Source organism: Astyanax mexicanus, chromosome 4, assembly GCF_023375975.1.
Source record: "Astyanax mexicanus isolate ESR-SI-001 chromosome 4, AstMex3_surface, whole genome shotgun sequence".
Taxonomy (NCBI): Eukaryota; Metazoa; Chordata; class Actinopteri; order Characiformes; family Acestrorhamphidae; genus Astyanax; species Astyanax mexicanus.
This window is the reverse complement of record NC_064411.1, coordinates 33,927,501-33,944,814: the sequence shown is the minus strand read 5'-3', so window position 1 is coordinate 33,944,814 and position 17,314 is coordinate 33,927,501. Positions and strand designations below refer to the sequence as shown.

At 40.9% G+C, this 17,314-nt stretch overlaps 1 protein-coding gene across 3 annotated transcripts in view; it reads right to left on the bottom strand.

Annotated features, from left to right (window-relative positions):
* mre11a (MRE11 homolog A, double strand break repair nuclease) overlaps window positions 1-17,314 on the bottom strand; it is a 136,602-nt gene that overhangs the window by 61,988 nt on the left and 57,300 nt on the right. For all 3 annotated transcript variants that reach the window (XM_022679206.2, XM_022679207.2, XM_049478461.1), the window contains exon 13: window positions 15,928-16,101. In XM_022679206.2, the coding sequence (XP_022534927.1) occupies window positions 15,928-16,101 (174 nt within the window). The remainder of the gene's footprint in view (window positions 1-15,927; window positions 16,102-17,314) is intronic.

Here is a 17,314-nt window from a genome sequence, read left to right as displayed (position 1 = left end):
CCTCCGTATCCACCCCAAAACCCCACCCCCGCCCAACCGCTGTTTCTTACTTTTTACAGACGAAAAAACTCTTTAATTTGAATTTGTAAATTCCCTGTTAAAAAAATAAACAGTTTGAGTTTATCCAGCTGTCTCTGGTTGGTTCTGGTGACAAAATTTTAATGTTTTATTTGTGGTTATTGATTAAATACGTTCTGTGTATTCTGTCTACTGGGAGATAGTCAGGACTGCTTAGGACCCGGGGGAGACTTTTTTTTTTTTTATATACTTCTCTCGGCGTGTCTCTCCACAACTATGCAGCAACCAATCGGTTTTCAAGAGTTAACTACTTGAATTTCTTAATGTGTTTGAGAGCATCAGTTGTAAAGTTGTGAAAAGGGTAGAGTTGGTATACAGTGAATAGCTCTATTTGAGTAATGTTCTAATCCGTATTATGAGAAGAACTACTTAACTAAGTAAAGAAAAAAAAATACTTTAAGAAATGAAGGTCGGTCAATGCAAACTATTTCAAGAACTTAGAAAGTACCATCAAGTGCAATTCCAAAAAACATCAAAAAAGTTATGATTAAACTGGCTCTTATCAGGACCACCCCAAGAAAGGAAGACCAAGAGTTACCTCTGCTGCACAAGTTACAACATGATTCCTTATGTGTTCCTTCATAGTCCGGATGACTTCAGCATTCCTTTACAAATGTTGGAAAAAAAGAACTATCGACTGGTACGGTGTGTGCGGGAACAGCATACTTAATACTTCATTATTTTAATGAACGATTGAAGTCTGTTGAGTCTGTCCTCTCTTTTTCTCTCGATTTCTTTGTCTATAAAGCTTTTCAACCAGCAACCTGGCAGCTGAGGACAGCACATTCACACACAGAATGAAGAACATTTCATCTGTCCCTCAACCCATGGCTGGTGACCTGCTTTTCTAAAATGACCCATTTTACAAGAGGAACATGGACAGCACTTTTATGCAAGCGAGTGCAATATTCATGTGATCGAATGTATGATCTTAGATGCTGGAATAGATGATTCTTAAGATTTTCCACTGTCGAAATGGGTGTGCAATCTAATTGGTTCTCTGGGGCTTTATGTAGCAACAACTTTTTTTTTTTTTTTTTTTTTTTTTAGATTATATTTAAATGTATTATATTTTAAACTTTTAAAACACTGAAGAAAAAGGTGTACAACACAGAAACAACACATTTATACAACAACATGTAGAGGCTCAATAACAAGAACAGCAGCAAAGGATGGTTGCTATGGGAAACAAACCTCCTGAAATACCTCATGTGCTCATGTACCACTATCCTTATGAAACAAAGGTTAGTAGCGGCAGGTTTAGGGTTCGTAAGACTAAGGTAGATGTTGGGGGTTGTATTAGATTTAGGGTTATGGTTAGTGTGAAGGGTTAAGATTAGGATTAGCATGGTTAGGATTAGTTTTAGGGTTAGATTTAGATTCAGAAGTAGCAGGCTTAGGGTTAGTGTTAGGATCAGATTCTAAGGTTAAGGTGTAATATGGTCAAGTAGTGCTGGGTTCATTTATTATACCGTAGGGTGAACTTGAACCGGTATGCAATTCTCTCATACCGCCATACCACTAGAGGCGCTGCGGAGCGCCGTGTGGAACAGAACAGTCAAAGAAGCACACACAGCCATGTGTGGAGTCAAACGCCCATCTAGTCTTTGCCTGGAGAAAAATGAGCACAGCTCCTGCTGCCGTTTCTACTGTAGAGGGGTTTAATCCCAGTAAAATAGAGCAGTAACTACAGCCCCTTTAAATATAGTAATACTGTATCTTGAAGGATGAATTGAATTAATTTTTTGACTGAAGAAAGAAGAATTGTGGCTGATTTAAAGACTTCAATAACATATTGTAAATTTATATAAAACTTGTGTTTTACTTGTGCAAAAGAGCTTTTGAGAAATATCTCTTTGAATACTTTGAATACTGAGGATTTTATGTCCAACTATAGTGTTTATGGAACTATTTAGTTTTGTAAAGGGAGCTGTGTTAAAGTTGTTGGCGTATCTTTTTTAAGGCCTACTGTTTACATTCTTCAGCTGTTTTTTTCTGATAATAAAGTCTGATTTCTTCATATATTGTTTATTTTTGTGGGCAAAGTAAACCCAATACTAATCAAAGCCTTAATTTAAAGCCTTGGTCTTTTATATTATATGTGCTCCTAACAGTAGAGTAAATCACAAACCTATATTAAAGCCCAGTCGTGCAAAAAACAAAAGTGGGAAAAATAAAGATCTCAGACTAACTTTTTCCCCCAACTGTCCAAAATCTTCAGCCGTAGCAAACTGAAATTGTTCGCCCCCCCCCTTTTTTTTTTACATTACAGTTGTATTTATTTGTGCATTTTACCACAGACATAATGTCATCTGACTAAATTTAACAGCCATTTATAATACATATGGCTGCACTTCTCTCCTGGATATTTTGAATGGATATTGTGACTCAAGCTTGGTGGGATAGAAGGAGAGTAAAGTAATATATTCTAATCTTCCCAATGAGACAACAAGACAGTAAACAGTGAACAGCCAACAGAAGCCTGTGCTGACTGATATCACACTAGGAGTGATGAAAGCATATAGAGCTATCTACCCACCCAGATAGAGCAAGACTCGCATTTGTGCTCGCTCAGACTCCGGCTGCTGATGGCAAGCATTATTATCCAGGGTTTGAACCGATGATCTACAGATCACGCTGTTCGCTGTTTAAACTGAGAGACAAATGGCAAATCTGTGTTACATATTGATTTGGGCCACCAATACCTTCTGTGTGAGTGGAATTAGCCTAAAATTAGCCTCATATAAAGTTGAATACCTTACTGCAGTAAAAAAAGGAAAAAGGTAAAAAGAAAAAGCAAAAAGGTGCAGAAAAATAAGAAATACTACCTGTTTTACTACCTGCAGCCCTTGACTGAAAAGGAAAAGGAGACAAGAAAAAAAAGGGGGTATTTTTAGTGACACTACTGCGTCACAGAGACAGAACTGAAGACATCGAACAGAACACAGATTACCCAGAGATTAGAACAGACAGAACACACTGCCAACAATGTTGCTATTCAGCTAGATGAAAGCACAGGCATTTGTATGTGTGATGCTTTGTGCTTTGTATATGTACAGTGGGGAAAATGCGTTTTTTTTATTTGATAGACTGCCAATAGAACAGAATGGAGTGGTCTATAATTTTGTCAATTTTATCATAGGTACACCTCAACTGTGAGAGACAGAATAAAAAAAAAATCCATAAAATCACACAAATAATTATTTTGCACTTTACTGCATAAGTATTTGGTCACCTACCAAAGAGGCAAGAATTCTTGCTCTCACAGACCTGTTAGTTTTTCCTCTTCTGCACTTACTGCCTGTACTAACTGCACCTGTTTAAATTCTACTCGTTACCTGTATAAAAGACACCTGTCCACACTCTCAGTCAATTACACGCCAACATCTCAAACATAGTCAAGACCAACAGCTTTCTTAGAACACCAGGGACTGTAAAAAAAACTGTAGACCTGCACAATAGGCAAGCAGCTTGGTGAGAAGGCAACTACTATTGGCGCAATTATTAAATAATTGAAGAAACACAAGATTACTGTCTTTTTTTGTCTGGGGGCTCCATGCAAGATCTCTTCTTGTGGTGTTAAGATGATTCTGAGAAAGTCTGGAATCAGGAATCAGCCCAGAACTACACAGAAGGATCTGGTCAATGACCAGAAACGAGCTGGGACCATTGTTAAAGCTGATGTCCATAGGTTGGGGGATTTGGGGGATTTAGGGCCCTCTCTGGTGAGAATGGGTAATTGCACTGAGCATGCGGAAAAGTAATTTTAAACTGGGTGGGTGTGAAGCGTTCTCCTTTCAGAGCAGATGAATCCGATTCCAGGTTATGTTCAGTCAGAGAGAGAGAGAGAGAGCATGTTAAAATGTTCAAACCGTTTAAAGGCCAATATTATTGCTGGTTTTAGTGTAAACTCTATCGCGTCCCATTACATTCCTTCATTCATTTCCTTGTTTTTACTATGAGTGAATGAGGTCTTTGAGTTTCCCCTTCTGAAGTCTCCATTGCTCCACCAGCCACTCATGTTCTGTAAAACTGAACCGGATCCTCTTTTAGAGGCTGTACATCTAACGTAAGTGTGGTCAGAAGAACAAAAAGCGACCCAACACCCCAGGTTTAGAATGAATATATTATTAGGCTTAGCAGGGATGGTGGTTTCAGCACACTGGTACCATTAAACACAATATTTTGTCTCTTTCCACTCAGAAATGCTTCTGATTTCAGCTTAGAAACAAAATAATACGGACTGCCACTTTAATAACGCACAACACCGTCATGGATTAAAATTCTGCGTGGCACGCAAGACCCCCTGCTCACAGCAGCACATGTCCAGTAAGCCAGTGACCATCTGAATGATTCAGAAAAGGCATGGTAGAGAGACATGTGGTTAGATGCAAGCAAAATACAGTTGGACGGTTGGACAATGAAGCTGAAACACCTGGTCTTAGACCACAGTAATTTATTGTCCTGACGGACATTACTGGTGGAAACAGGAGAGTCGAGGTGCACATTGAATTCTGCCATAATTTGTTCAGCCGTGGCTTTATGTTCTTTGGATACAATCTGGGTTAGCACCCGAACATCACTTTCAGACAGCTTCCTCTTACAGCGTCCACAGTTAATCCTGTTGGATGTGGTTGGTCCTTCTTGGTGGTATGCTGACATTACCAACCGTGAAGTATGGGGGGCGAAACGTCATATATTATGGGTGCTATTCTGCAAGGAAACAGGAAGACTGCACCATATTGAAGGGAGAATGGATGGGGTTGTGTATCGCAAGATTTTGGCCAACAACCTCCTTCCTCCAGCAAGAGCATTTAAGATGGATTGTGGCTGGGTCTTCCAGCATGACAATGACCTGAACCACACAGCTACTAAGGGCAACTAAGGAGTGGCTCCGTAAGAAGCATGTAAGGTCCTGGAGAGGCCTAGCCAGTTCCCAGACCTGAACACCCAACAGTAAGTCTTTGGAGAGAGCTAAAATTTAATGTTGCCCAATGACATCCTGAAGCCTGAAAGATCTGGACAAGATCTGTTTGGAGGAGTGGGCCAAAATCCCTTCTGCAGTGTGTGCAAATTTGGGCATGAACTACAGGAAACGTCTGACTTCTGTAACTGCAAACAAAGCTTTGTGTAGCGAATATTAAGCTCTGTTTTTCTATTGTATCAAATGTCTCTCACAGTTTAAGTTTACCGACAGTAAATATTCTAGACCTTTCCATTCTTTACAGATGGAAAAACGTACTTTCAAATACTTATTGTCCTTACTGTACGTGAAGTACGTTTGGGAGAACATTTGCTATTAAATAAACTTATCAAAGTACGTCAAAGTGCCAGTATTTCAGTCACCCTAGTGTTAAAAGAACTGGGAGCTGAATGGTGGTCCATTGTCTCATTATAGATAAAATTGATTTAACTTTAGTATCATCAATCAGCAGCACCATAATTATGCAAACACAAAGAACTGATCCAGTCAGATCAATATTGGCTTATTCTCAGCATCAAGGGGCCAATCAGGACATCTTTCCCAAGAATCCTTGCTTAGTTCATGGTAATGCACTTATAGCAAGTGGAGTGCCTCGTGAGATGGAATCTGTGATGAAGGACGTTGTCAAAATCGTCAACTTCATCAAAGGCAGTGCACTTAACAGTCTTTTTAAGACCCTGAGTGCCAAAACGTACAAGCACAGTACCCACATCTTCTTCTGACAAGCTTTTCTATTAGAGAAGCATTCAGCATTTTCATACTGTGTCATACTTAATCATAAATCGCTGACATTTATCTATGCTAAATTTAAAGTACCTAAAACTCCAAGGACATGACTGTCTTTTCAGACCCTGCGGACTAATGTGAAGTTTTCACAAAAGCTGTGATGATTGCTAATCCATTACCCATCTCTCTACATGTTCCCAAGATAAGTAAAAACATCGAAGAAACGTAAATTTCAAAGAAAGTAGTGGTACAAGGTCGGTGGCACCTCGTTGAGTCACACCTGGACATATTAGCATACAAATTCATGCACTACATTCCACCTGGCAAGCTTGCAAATGGAATCAAAAGTTAGATTAACCTCAACCCCTACATCTTATTTATCTTATTTAGCTGACTGTCCTTGATAAAACCCAAAACTCGCTACAAAAATGAAAGAATGATTCAAATTAGCCTCTCTGGTGACTCTACAATTCTACAATGGTCAGGATTCCAGAGGAACACCACAAGGCAGGTATAACTTGAGTGGTGGGTCATTATCAGCACTGCAGTGCAGACACTGGCATGCTGGTTGTAAGGGGTGTGACGAGACACTAATATCACGAGACGAGACACGATATTGGGTTCACGAGAACGAGACGAGATTTAAAAATAACATTTTAAAGAAAAGTCAAAAATGAAAGACGGCTTGAAAACTAGTTTTATTTGACAAAATCAAATTTAAAAAATCGTAAGAGCACTGTCGAACGGAGCTCATCTACTGTCGCGCAGAGCTTTTTAACTGTACCGCGGAGCTCATCAACTGTCGCGCGGAGCTCATCGACTGTCGCGCGGAGCTCATCTACTGTCGCGCGGAGCTCATCTACTGTCGCGCGGAGCTCATCTACTGTCGCGCGGAGCTTTTTAACTGTACCACGTTTTTTTTTTTTTCCCGCGAGACAGGTTTAAGCTTGACGAGAAATATCATCACGTTTTAATCTCGCGTCACGAGATCTCGTCACACCCTTACTGGTTGTGGTGGTGTTAAGGCTTTTTCACACCGGTAGTTCATTTCTCTGGTCTAAATTAGTTGATGAGTTAAATGTGAAAACAGCTTAGCTTAGTATGCAGCAGCAGCAGAAACAGAAAGTAAGATGAAAGAAGAAAGTAAATACAGCAAGGAGGTCCCGTGTTCTAGACCAGCACATATATAGTTGTGAAGTGTGAAACTGCTTTAACACAATGAGCGCTGAAAATATTGCTGCTGCACTTTTTAAAACAGAGTTTTCAATGGGATGTTCCGCCATAAACGAAGTTGTGCTGCCACAAGCACAAATACAGCATTCATTGTGAAAACAGCTTAGCTTAGTATGGAGCAGCAGCAGAGACAGTATTTGTTCATTGCTGTTGTAATTATCTGGCCAATTAATCAGGTTTAACTGCACCTGAACAGCAGCTTACCTCAACTAAAAGGATTATATTTAACAGTTGTGTGAAATTGAGCCTGGATGAAATTGTCATCACAAATTAACTGCTGCACAGTTCATTTGGAACATGTTAGAGATCACTTCCTCTCGCAGGAGGTGCAAGAGGGTGTTTTCGGACCATTAGTTGATAAGTTTGTTCACTTGGAGAGTTTTTCCCCGTCGGTTTGGTTTGTTTTCACACAGGCACAAACCTAAAAATTCACCAACATGCGCCTCAACAAAGGACGCAAGCCTGTTGTCTCCTCTGATTGGTCAGAGATGTCTAGCGCGGGAGGAAGAAAGTAAATACAGCAAGAAGGTCCTGTGTTCTAGACCAGCACATATATAGTTGTGTAAAACTGCTTTAACACAATGAGCGCTGAAAATATTGCTGCTGCACTTTTTAAAACAGAGTTTTTTTAATAGGATGTCCCACAATAAACACAAGCAGTGCACACTGCACATCCAGAGCGTTCAAGTGTGAAAACAGCTCAGGATGGAGCAGCAGCAGAAACAGTGATTCCTCATAGCTGTAATAATTATCTGGCTAATTGAATCAGGTTTAACTGCACCTGAACAGCTATCTAGCAAGTGCATTGACTCATCTGATTGGTCAGATCTGTCTGGTACAGGGGCAAAAGTGGGAATACTGTTTTCACACCACTGACAGCAGCACTGCTGTGTCTGACCCACTCATACCACCAGCACAACACACACTAACACCTCATACACCACCACCACCACCACCATGTCAATCAGTGTCGCTGTAGTGCTGAGACTTAATGATCCACCACCCAAATAACAATCTCTCTGTGGTGGTCTCTCCTGTTGGGTCCTGATCTTTAAAGAACAGGGTGACAGGAGGATAATAGAATATGCAGAGAAATAGTCATTATAGAAGAACAAAGTGTTCCTATATGCTCAGTGAAGCTGAAACAAAAGCCAAGAGGGTGGTGTTAACATTCTGACTGCACTGTGTATGTGTGAAGTGGAATTTTCCATTCTTGATAAAGACAGAGCTGATAAAGCTCTATACGTTCTATTGGTTCCTTAGTAAAAATTAATTTATTAAGAAGGTTTTCAGCACTATAGAAAGACCTGGGGTCTCATGCACGCACAAAAACACAGTCAGATGTACTAAATGTGACTTGAATGTGAAAAAGTGCATTTTCCCGCGGCACTTTCGTTTCAGGTGTACGTATGTTTCTTTTTTTTATCATTTTATTTCTAATTTTTCCCATTTTCTCTCCAATTTACACGGCCAATTACCCATCCCACTCATTAGGACTCCCCCTATCATTAGTAATGTCCCGACACACCAGGAGGGTGAAGACTAACACATGCTTCCTCCGATACATGTGAAGTCAGCCACCTCTTCTTTTTGAACTGCTGCTGATGCAGCTTTGTAGAGCAGCATCACAGCACGCTTGGAGGAAAGTGCAGCACCTCGGTTCTGATACATCAGCTCACAGACGCCCTGTGCTGCGGACATCACCCTAGGAGTGATGTGGGGAGAGAGTGCCATCTACCCACCCGGAGAGAGCAGGGTCAATTGCTCGCTCCCTTTTAGAAAGAAGTCCACGCAAGTCTTAGTACATGAGGCCCCTGATGATCTGAGCGTGTGAGTCTGTGTGTCCTGTCTCTATGGAGGATGTGAGTATGGGCTTAATTCTGGAACTGAGGTACATTACAATCAATTTATTACTGAATGATCATAATTTTAAAATAAAAGGATACAGACCAGTCCAGAATCCATGGGTGAAGGCTTTCCAGATCGCTCCTATCAAGGCCTATATACTTAAACCTTCTGCAAACAGAAGCTGGATTTGTTGCTGAACATATTGTTCATGGACGGCAGGAACTTCGATGAAATTTTAAACAACCACTCTGATTCTCTCAGTCCAAAAATGCTAAAATGTGCAAGTCTTTATCAGTCAGCAATCGCTACCCAAAAGAAGACGTTCAGTGTTTCTGCAGATTCTTCTGCTGCCTCTCAGCATCCAAAGCCTTTCCAATAATGTTAAAGTGTGGCTGGACTCTGGCCTGGTCAGATTGTTGTTCTGAGAACAGCAGCAGCTTCTCAGTTCGATTTTGCTTGTTTCCTTTTCTCAGTAAAAGCTTCCTGATAAGCTCCACTTCCTTTCGGATCCACAGGGTTGAGTCATCGTCTTACACAGCCACCTGAGGATGCGTGCAGATCTGAAGCAACGGTGGCGTGCAGTTTCCTTCTCCGTCAAAGAGATGAAACCTTGAGTACTTGATGTTCTCCTGCCTTTCGTAAGAGAATTAGTGTATCTACACTCTACTGCCAGAAGTACTCGCTTGTCTGCCTTCGCACACATATGAACTTAAGTGACATTCTAAGTTTTTAGTATGATATCAGCCCACATTTTTGGCATATGCATTGTCCTTGAGCTAATCTGAAGACCACATTTATTCATTGGGAGAGCTAATTGCTGTCACTCCCAATTGCGTACACTGTGTTGTAATATCACTGACAGCTGGCTGTGGAATATTTAGTAGTGAGGAAATCACACTGGAACTTGTTGCAAAGGTGCTGCATTTTCACACCCAAATAAAATCCAGTGAAATCAACTGCCGTCACAAGTCACTTAATCTGTGAACTGTGTGTAATTTAGTGTTAGTATGAATAAAGTATAAACACCTGTTCTGTGGAGGCCTCAGGGGTTTGTTGTTAATGAACACTAGTGAGCGAACAGCATGAAGACCAAATAACTCACTAGACAGGTCAGAGATAGAGGTTAGATCGGGCCCAAAAAATCCGACCCGACCCAGCCCGAGCCCGTGCACATTCTGCCCAAGCCCGACCCGACCCGAACCATAAACTGGCTGTTTTCGGGTTGTTTGAATAAGCGAAATATGATCAGAATTATGTTAATTAACACTGTGACATAGAAGCATAGAACTATTATTTAATTAAAATGATTTTAAAGAACAGCTACACACAGTGCTGCAGGTCAAACGAGGAGGAGTTCACGTGTGAGAGAGAGAGAGAGAGAGAGAGAGATTTGCGTGTTCTGGTGTTTGAGCTACTCACAGGTAAATGATCTCACATACTGTATCTTCTGTTTCTCTTTTATCTCCTCGTGCTCATATTCTAATCCCATACATAATTCTGCAGCTCCCTCAGTGTTTTCTGTCGTATTTTGCGGCTAGCGCGAGCACTTACAACTAACACCGCGGACCGCGAGGTGCTGCCGCGCTGCCGCTGTTGTGCCGAATCCGACTCCCTGCTGAATCTGACTACTGCTTCGCGGACAGAATTGGCACAACACCCCCCGCTGTAGAACTGTGGGAGTAAAAACAGCGCTTATAAATAAATTCGTTTTTTTACTTTTTACTTACAGTTTTTGTTATTTGGTTCGTTTTCGTTAACAATAATAATTGGTTACTTAGCAACATTGTGATTATCACAGCAGAGCTTTATTTAAAAATAAAAATATAAAAAAACAGATGCCTACATCTCAGACTATTTTCTGGAACCCGACCCGACCCGGCCCGAGGAGTGTGGTGGTAAATCTCGGCCTCGGGTCAGGTCGGGTTCTAGTCAGAGATAAAATTGTGGAGAAGAAGTTTAAAGCAGGGTTAGGTTATAAAAACAAATCTTAAGCTTAAGCACTGTTCAATTCCACATGTTAAAAAGTATCATACAAGAGCAAATCTACTAGGACATGGCCTTCCACCCAAACTGCCCAATCGAGCTAGGAGAGCACTGGTCAGAGAAGCAGCAAAGAGGTCCATGGTCACTCTGGAGGAGCTGCAGAAATCCACAGCTCAGGTGGGAGAATCTGTCCACAGGTAGAGAACTATATGTTGTGCACTTCACAAATTTGGCTTTTATGGTAAGAGTGGCAAGAAGAAAACCATTGTTGAAAGAAAGACATAAGTGTCGTTTGCAGATTAGACCTTGTTTTTAATTACTGTTTTGACGGGAAATAAGTGAAAGGACGTCTCTAACTCTTGCACAACATTTAAGTCAATGTATTCAATGCATTTTCTCGAGACTAGCTGTTTGAACTAGCTTTTGAACAGTAGTGTGTATATAAAGAAAGAGTAAGTCCTTGGAGGAGAGTTTCTGAACATCTGGGCATTAGGCTTGTAGAGAATACAATGTACCTCCTCTCTATGTTCAAACCACTTTCTTTCTACACCTAAACACACCATCAGGGCTTTTATTAGACGGCGTCTGAAGCAGACACATTAGCCGGAGGCCAGGAGGAGGAGGAGGAGAAGAAGAAAAAAAAAAGAACTCAAAGAATCCCTGCTCCCTCTGCAGATAAGCGCTCAAGCTCTAAAACAATGAGGACGTTACATGCGAAAGCAAATACTGTAATAAGGAGTTTCTTCACGTATTCACATTCCATGAATATATACGCACACACATATCCCAACATAATTAGTTAATAGAGTCCTTTCACAGCCTTCTTTACATGTTCCTGCGCTTCGTTCCAGAAGAAGCTCATTCTTCTGCTCATCTTTTCTCATCAGCCGTCTTCGTCTGCGCCTTTCTTTTTTTTCAATCCATCACTCCAGACATAGACTTTATGTCTATTAAAACTTTCCCAAGTGCAAAACTTGTCTCCATCTCTCTTTGTCAATGGTTTAATGAAACATGGTACATCATGTTCAACTTCGAAAGGTGGAACAGAAAATAATTCACCAGCTATTCCTTCTTACCACCATCTTTTTAAGGGGACAAATTATGCAAAAATCACTTTTTGCATGCTTATGTTCTTTCACTTGGGTCTAGACTGCTCTGTATTTCACAAAAAAGTGGATTTTAGCAGAGGTTTTTGACACCACTACAGACTTTTCACATAATACAGGAAAATAGGAATTTACACTGTGATACAACATTTTATTTAATGTTCTCATGCATCAGAACACACAGCGTGATGTAATTAGAAACCAAGGAAATCGACACAGCACTCCCCACGGAGACGCTCATGTCCCACATCGATCCGATGTTTCATAAGAGAGCAGGGCTCGGGTCTCACGCCGCACAGGCCCTGATCAATAACATGGGATTGTGTTTGTAAACTGACAGCAGCCATCAGCAGTGATGGAGAGAACAGAGAGGAAACACAATGGAGTTTCAGCACAGCTGCAGACTGATAGATAACAGGGGGGAAGACTGAAGGAGGAGGTAAACTCCCACTCCCTCCATAATTACAGTACCTTACATTCAGTGCTTTAAATTATGAAGAAAAAACATGGAATTATTATTATTTAGTTAAACAAAAAGTGTTAAACAAACCAGAATATCTCTATATATATATTAGATTCTTCAAAGTAGTAGCACCTCTTGCTTAGATAGAGACAGTTTTGCACATCTTGGCTGGATTTTCTCAGTCAGCTTTATGAGGTAGAGTCACCTGGAATGATTAGCTTTCAGTTAACAGCTGTGCTGAACTTGTCAAGAGTAAATTACTTGAATTTCTTGCCTCTTAATGTGTTTAAGAGCATCAGTTGTAAAGTTGTGAAGAGGTAGAGTTGGTATACAGTGAATAGCTCTATTTGTGTAATGTTCTAATCCATATTATGGCAAGAACTACTCAACTAAGTAAAGAAAAAAAATTTAAAGTACCTTTAAGAAAAGTCAAAAAGACCATCAATAATGTTATGATGAAACTGGCACTCATAAGTATTGCCACAGGAAAGGAAGAACAAGAGTTTCCTCTGTTGCACAGGATTAGTTTATCAGTTACCAGCCTCAGAAAGCACAAGTTAACAGCTAAACCTCAGATAAAAGCACCTAAATGCAGCAATTAAGTTTGGCCGCAAGCCAGATCTTTTCCAAGCCATTATGTGGAATGTGATACAGACTAGTAGCTCTCCAGCCCTGAGGGTTGTTGAACCCAATTGCAGAACAGTTGATCTCAAAACAGGTAAACCCAAGAAGAAAGAAAAAAATAAATTAATAAATAAACACATCGCTCCTCACACGGCATCAAACCCGTGTCGTCAGGGTCCCGTTCCAATACACTACCGCTGCTCCGGCTACTGAATTGGGACACAGCAAGGAAAAACACTCCCTTATAAGGAGATAGAGAGCCCAAAAAGCGGCATAAAAACAAGAACAGGCAGAAACTAAAGTCACGCTGAGCGAGACAGAGAGACAGGGGAGGAATCTCCTCTCTTCCCTAAATGATCTCCATCACCTCCCCCTTGCTTTCTCTCCTCTTGTCTTCACCTCAGCTGATCCTATCTTCACCTACATTTCACCCCACCCATCCTCATCTCCTCTCTTTCTTCTTCTTGTCTTCCTCCTCACCTTTTTTCCCCTCAACGATTCTCCCTTATCTCCTCTTCTTCCTTAATTCCTTCATTTTCAACTCCTCTCCTAGCTCATTTATCTTTTTCTCTGTATCTCTTCTGCTTACTTCTCTTTATCATCACCTCCTCTTTTTCCTCCTCATCTCCCCTCCTCCTTTATTTGTTCCCCTCAACTCTTCTTTACCTCCTCCCATCTGTTTTCCTCATCTTCACACCCCTCCTCACTTAAATCCTCTCCTACCTCATTTCCACATCTACTGTATCTCTTCTCCACTCTGGACTCTTTATTCTTCACTTCCTCCCTTCACTTCCTCCCTTCTATTTCCTCCCTTATCTTCTCTCTTCTGTAATTGATCTTCATCACCTCCCACTTTACCCTTGCCTTTTCTCTCTCCTCTTGTCTTCACCTCCGCTGCTCCTATCTTCATCTTCATCTTCCTATATTTTACCCATTCCACTCCCTCATCTCCTCTCTTTCATCTTCTCTTACTATTCACCTTCTCTTTTCCCTCAACTATTCCCTCTTATCTCCTTTCCTTTTCTTCCTTTATTCCTGCATTTTCAACCCCTCTCCTCCCTCAATTCTCTTCTTCACCTTATCTCTTCTCCTTACTTCTCTTCTTCTTCCCCTCCTGTTTTTCCTCCTCATCTCCTCTCAACTCTTCTTCACCTCCTCTCATCTGTTTTCTTCATTTTCACTCCTCTCCTACCTCAATTCCTCATTTACAGTATCACTTCTACCCCTTAACTCTTTACCCGTCACCTCCTCTCCGCCCTTATCTCCTCTCTTTTCCAAACGATCTCCATCACCTCCCCCTTTCCCCTGCCTCCGCTCTTCTTGTCTTCACCTTAGCTGCTCCTATCTTTACCTACATTTCACCCCCACTCGTCCTTATCTCCTCTCTTTCATCTTTTTTTCCCTAAACGATTGTCTCTCATCTCTTCATCCTTAATTCTTTTATTTTTATCCCTCTCTCCTCCCTTATTTCTCTTCACCTTATCACTTCTTCTTACTTCTCTTCATCTTCACCTCCTCTTTTTCCTCCTCATCTCCCCTCCTCCTTTATTTGTTTCCTTCTTCACCTTCTCCCATCTGTTTTCTTTATCTTCTCGCCCCTCCTCACAAAAATCCTCTCCTCCCTCATTTCCTCATCTACTGTATCTCTTCTCCACCCTTGACTTCTTACTCTTCACCTCGTCTCCTTACTTATCTCCTCTCTTCCATAAATGATCTCCATCACCTCCCCCTTTTCCATTGCTTCCTCTCTTCTTGTCTTTACCTCAGCTGCTCCTATCTTCACCCACATTTCACCCCACCCATCCTCATCTCCTCTCTTTCTTCTTCTCTTCCTCTATTTACCTTCTCGTTTCCCTCACCAATTCCACCTTATCTCTTCTTTTTCCTTAGTTCCTTCATTTTTACCTTCTCTCCTACCTCATTTCTCTACACCATATCTCTTCTGCTTACTTCTCTTTATCTTCACCTCCTCATCTCCTCTCCTCCTTTAATTCTCCTCCTTCACCCCTTTTTCACTTCCTCTCCTTTCTTTTCCTTCAAACATTCTCCCTCATCTCCTTTTCTTCCTTAATTCCTTCATTTTACATCATTTCTCTTCTTTATCTTATCTCTTTTCCTTACTTCTCTTCATCTTAGCCTCCTCTTTTTTCCTCCTCATCTCCTCTCCTATTTTCTTCATCTTCAAGTCCTCTCCTCACTCAAATCCTCTCCTACCTCATTTCCTCATTTATTGTATCTATTCTCCACCCTTAACTCTTATTCTTCACCTCCTCTCCTCCCTTTCTCTCTCGTCCCTAAAATATCTCCACCCCCTGCCCTTTTCTCCTCACTTTCACCCCCACCTGACATTATTTCTTCTCCTTCTTCTTCTCTTCCATTTCACCTTCTTTTCCTCAACAATCCCTTCATCTCCTTTCCTTTTTCTTCCTTAATTTCTTTATTCTCACCCCCTCTCCTCCCTCATTTCTCCTCTTTGCCTTATCTCTTCTCCTTACTTTTCTTCATTTTTTCCTGCACATCACCCCTCCTTCTTTATTTCTTTCCCCTCAAATCTTCTTCATCTGCTCTCTTCTATTTTCATGATCTTCAAGTCCTCTCCTCACTCAAATACTCGCCTACCTCTTTTATTATAGCTCATATCTAGAACTCATCTACTGTATCTCTTCTCCACCCTTGTCTCTTTATTCTTTACATTCTTTTGCCTCTCCTCTCTTCCCTACATGATCTCCATCACCCCTCCCTTTCCCCTTGCCTCCGCTCTTCTCGTCTTCACCTCAGCTGCTCCTATCTTCACCTACATTTCAATCCCACACTTCCTCATCTTTTATTTGCCATGCCTGGCTTCCCCTGCCCCTCCTCTTCCCTTCCTCCTCCTCTCTCACCTCCTCGTCGATCTTCTCCTCGCTGGCCTCCACCCGTCTCTCTCGGAGGAAGCGCTGCGTCTTCTCCAGCTGGTAGTTAATCAGCTCCTCTATCGCGTCTTTCTCCTCCTTATCCACGTACTCCTGCACGGCCTTCCCCATGCCCTGCTCCGTCAGCAGAGACAGCTGCATGTTCTGTACACGCACACACACACACACACACACACACACACACACACACACTTATCAGCAAACAGTAGTGAACTGGAGCTTACACAGTATTACTGTCATAAGAAGTCATTTCTCTTTAAGGGTAACTAAGGGTAATAAAGAACACTTCAGCACGGCTTCATTACTGCGTACACTGGCATAGTCATTTAGCACTATTGCCATCTGCAGAACAGCGTCACGCTGCATTCAGTCCCAGCAGCTAAATATAGACTTCATCACAGCACAAGAAGATTGCTCCTTAAATAGAGTACTGCTGACATTTCAAAAGATTTGTTGTTGATGAAACGCCTCCATTATTTTAAGTTTTTTTTATATCATCACGATTCTGCTATATGTGGCATATCAGATGTGCTATTAAACCAACACGCTCTATTTTATACAGCGCAGCAAACTGGAAAAGAAAGAAAGCTAGAACAAGAATCGAGAAAGAAAGGTGAAAGGAAGACAAGAAACACAAAAACATGGAGAGCTTTGAGTGAAAGAGAGAAAGAAATTGAAAGAACAAAGAAAGAGTAAATGGTTAAATTTTAAATTTAGAATATAGAATATAAAAATAGAAAGTAAGAAAGACAAATAAAAAGTAAGAAAACATAAGAAACATCTCTCTGATAACATACAAATATTAAAATGTCAGAAAGTACATATCATCACACAATCAATCAGCACTTTTTATACTGTTGGTGTCTAAAACTTTATAGTTTAGTGAGCTAATGCTGCAGACTGCAGTCTCTGTCCAGTGTTTAAACTGTAATAAGAGGCTGGCTGTGGTGCTGTTTGTCAGTTTATGCGTTTATTATATTAAAGGCGAAGCGCTAAAATACAGCAGTATGAAAAAGTTTGGTCACCCCTGATCATTTTCACGATTTTCCTTTATAAATCATTGGTTGTTCAGATCAGCAATTTCAGTTAAATATATCATATAGCAGATGAACACAGTGATGTTTGAGAAGCGAAACGAAGTTTATAGGATTTACAGAAAGTGTGTAATAATTCTTTAAACTAAATTAGGCAGGTGCACAAATTTGGGCACCCCAACGGAAAAATGACATCAATATTAAGTAGATCCTCGTTTTGCAGAAATAACATCCTCTAAACACTTCCTATAGCTTCCAATGAGAGTCTGGCTTCTTGTTGAAGGTATTTTGGACCTGACTAATTTTGTTTAAATAATTATTGC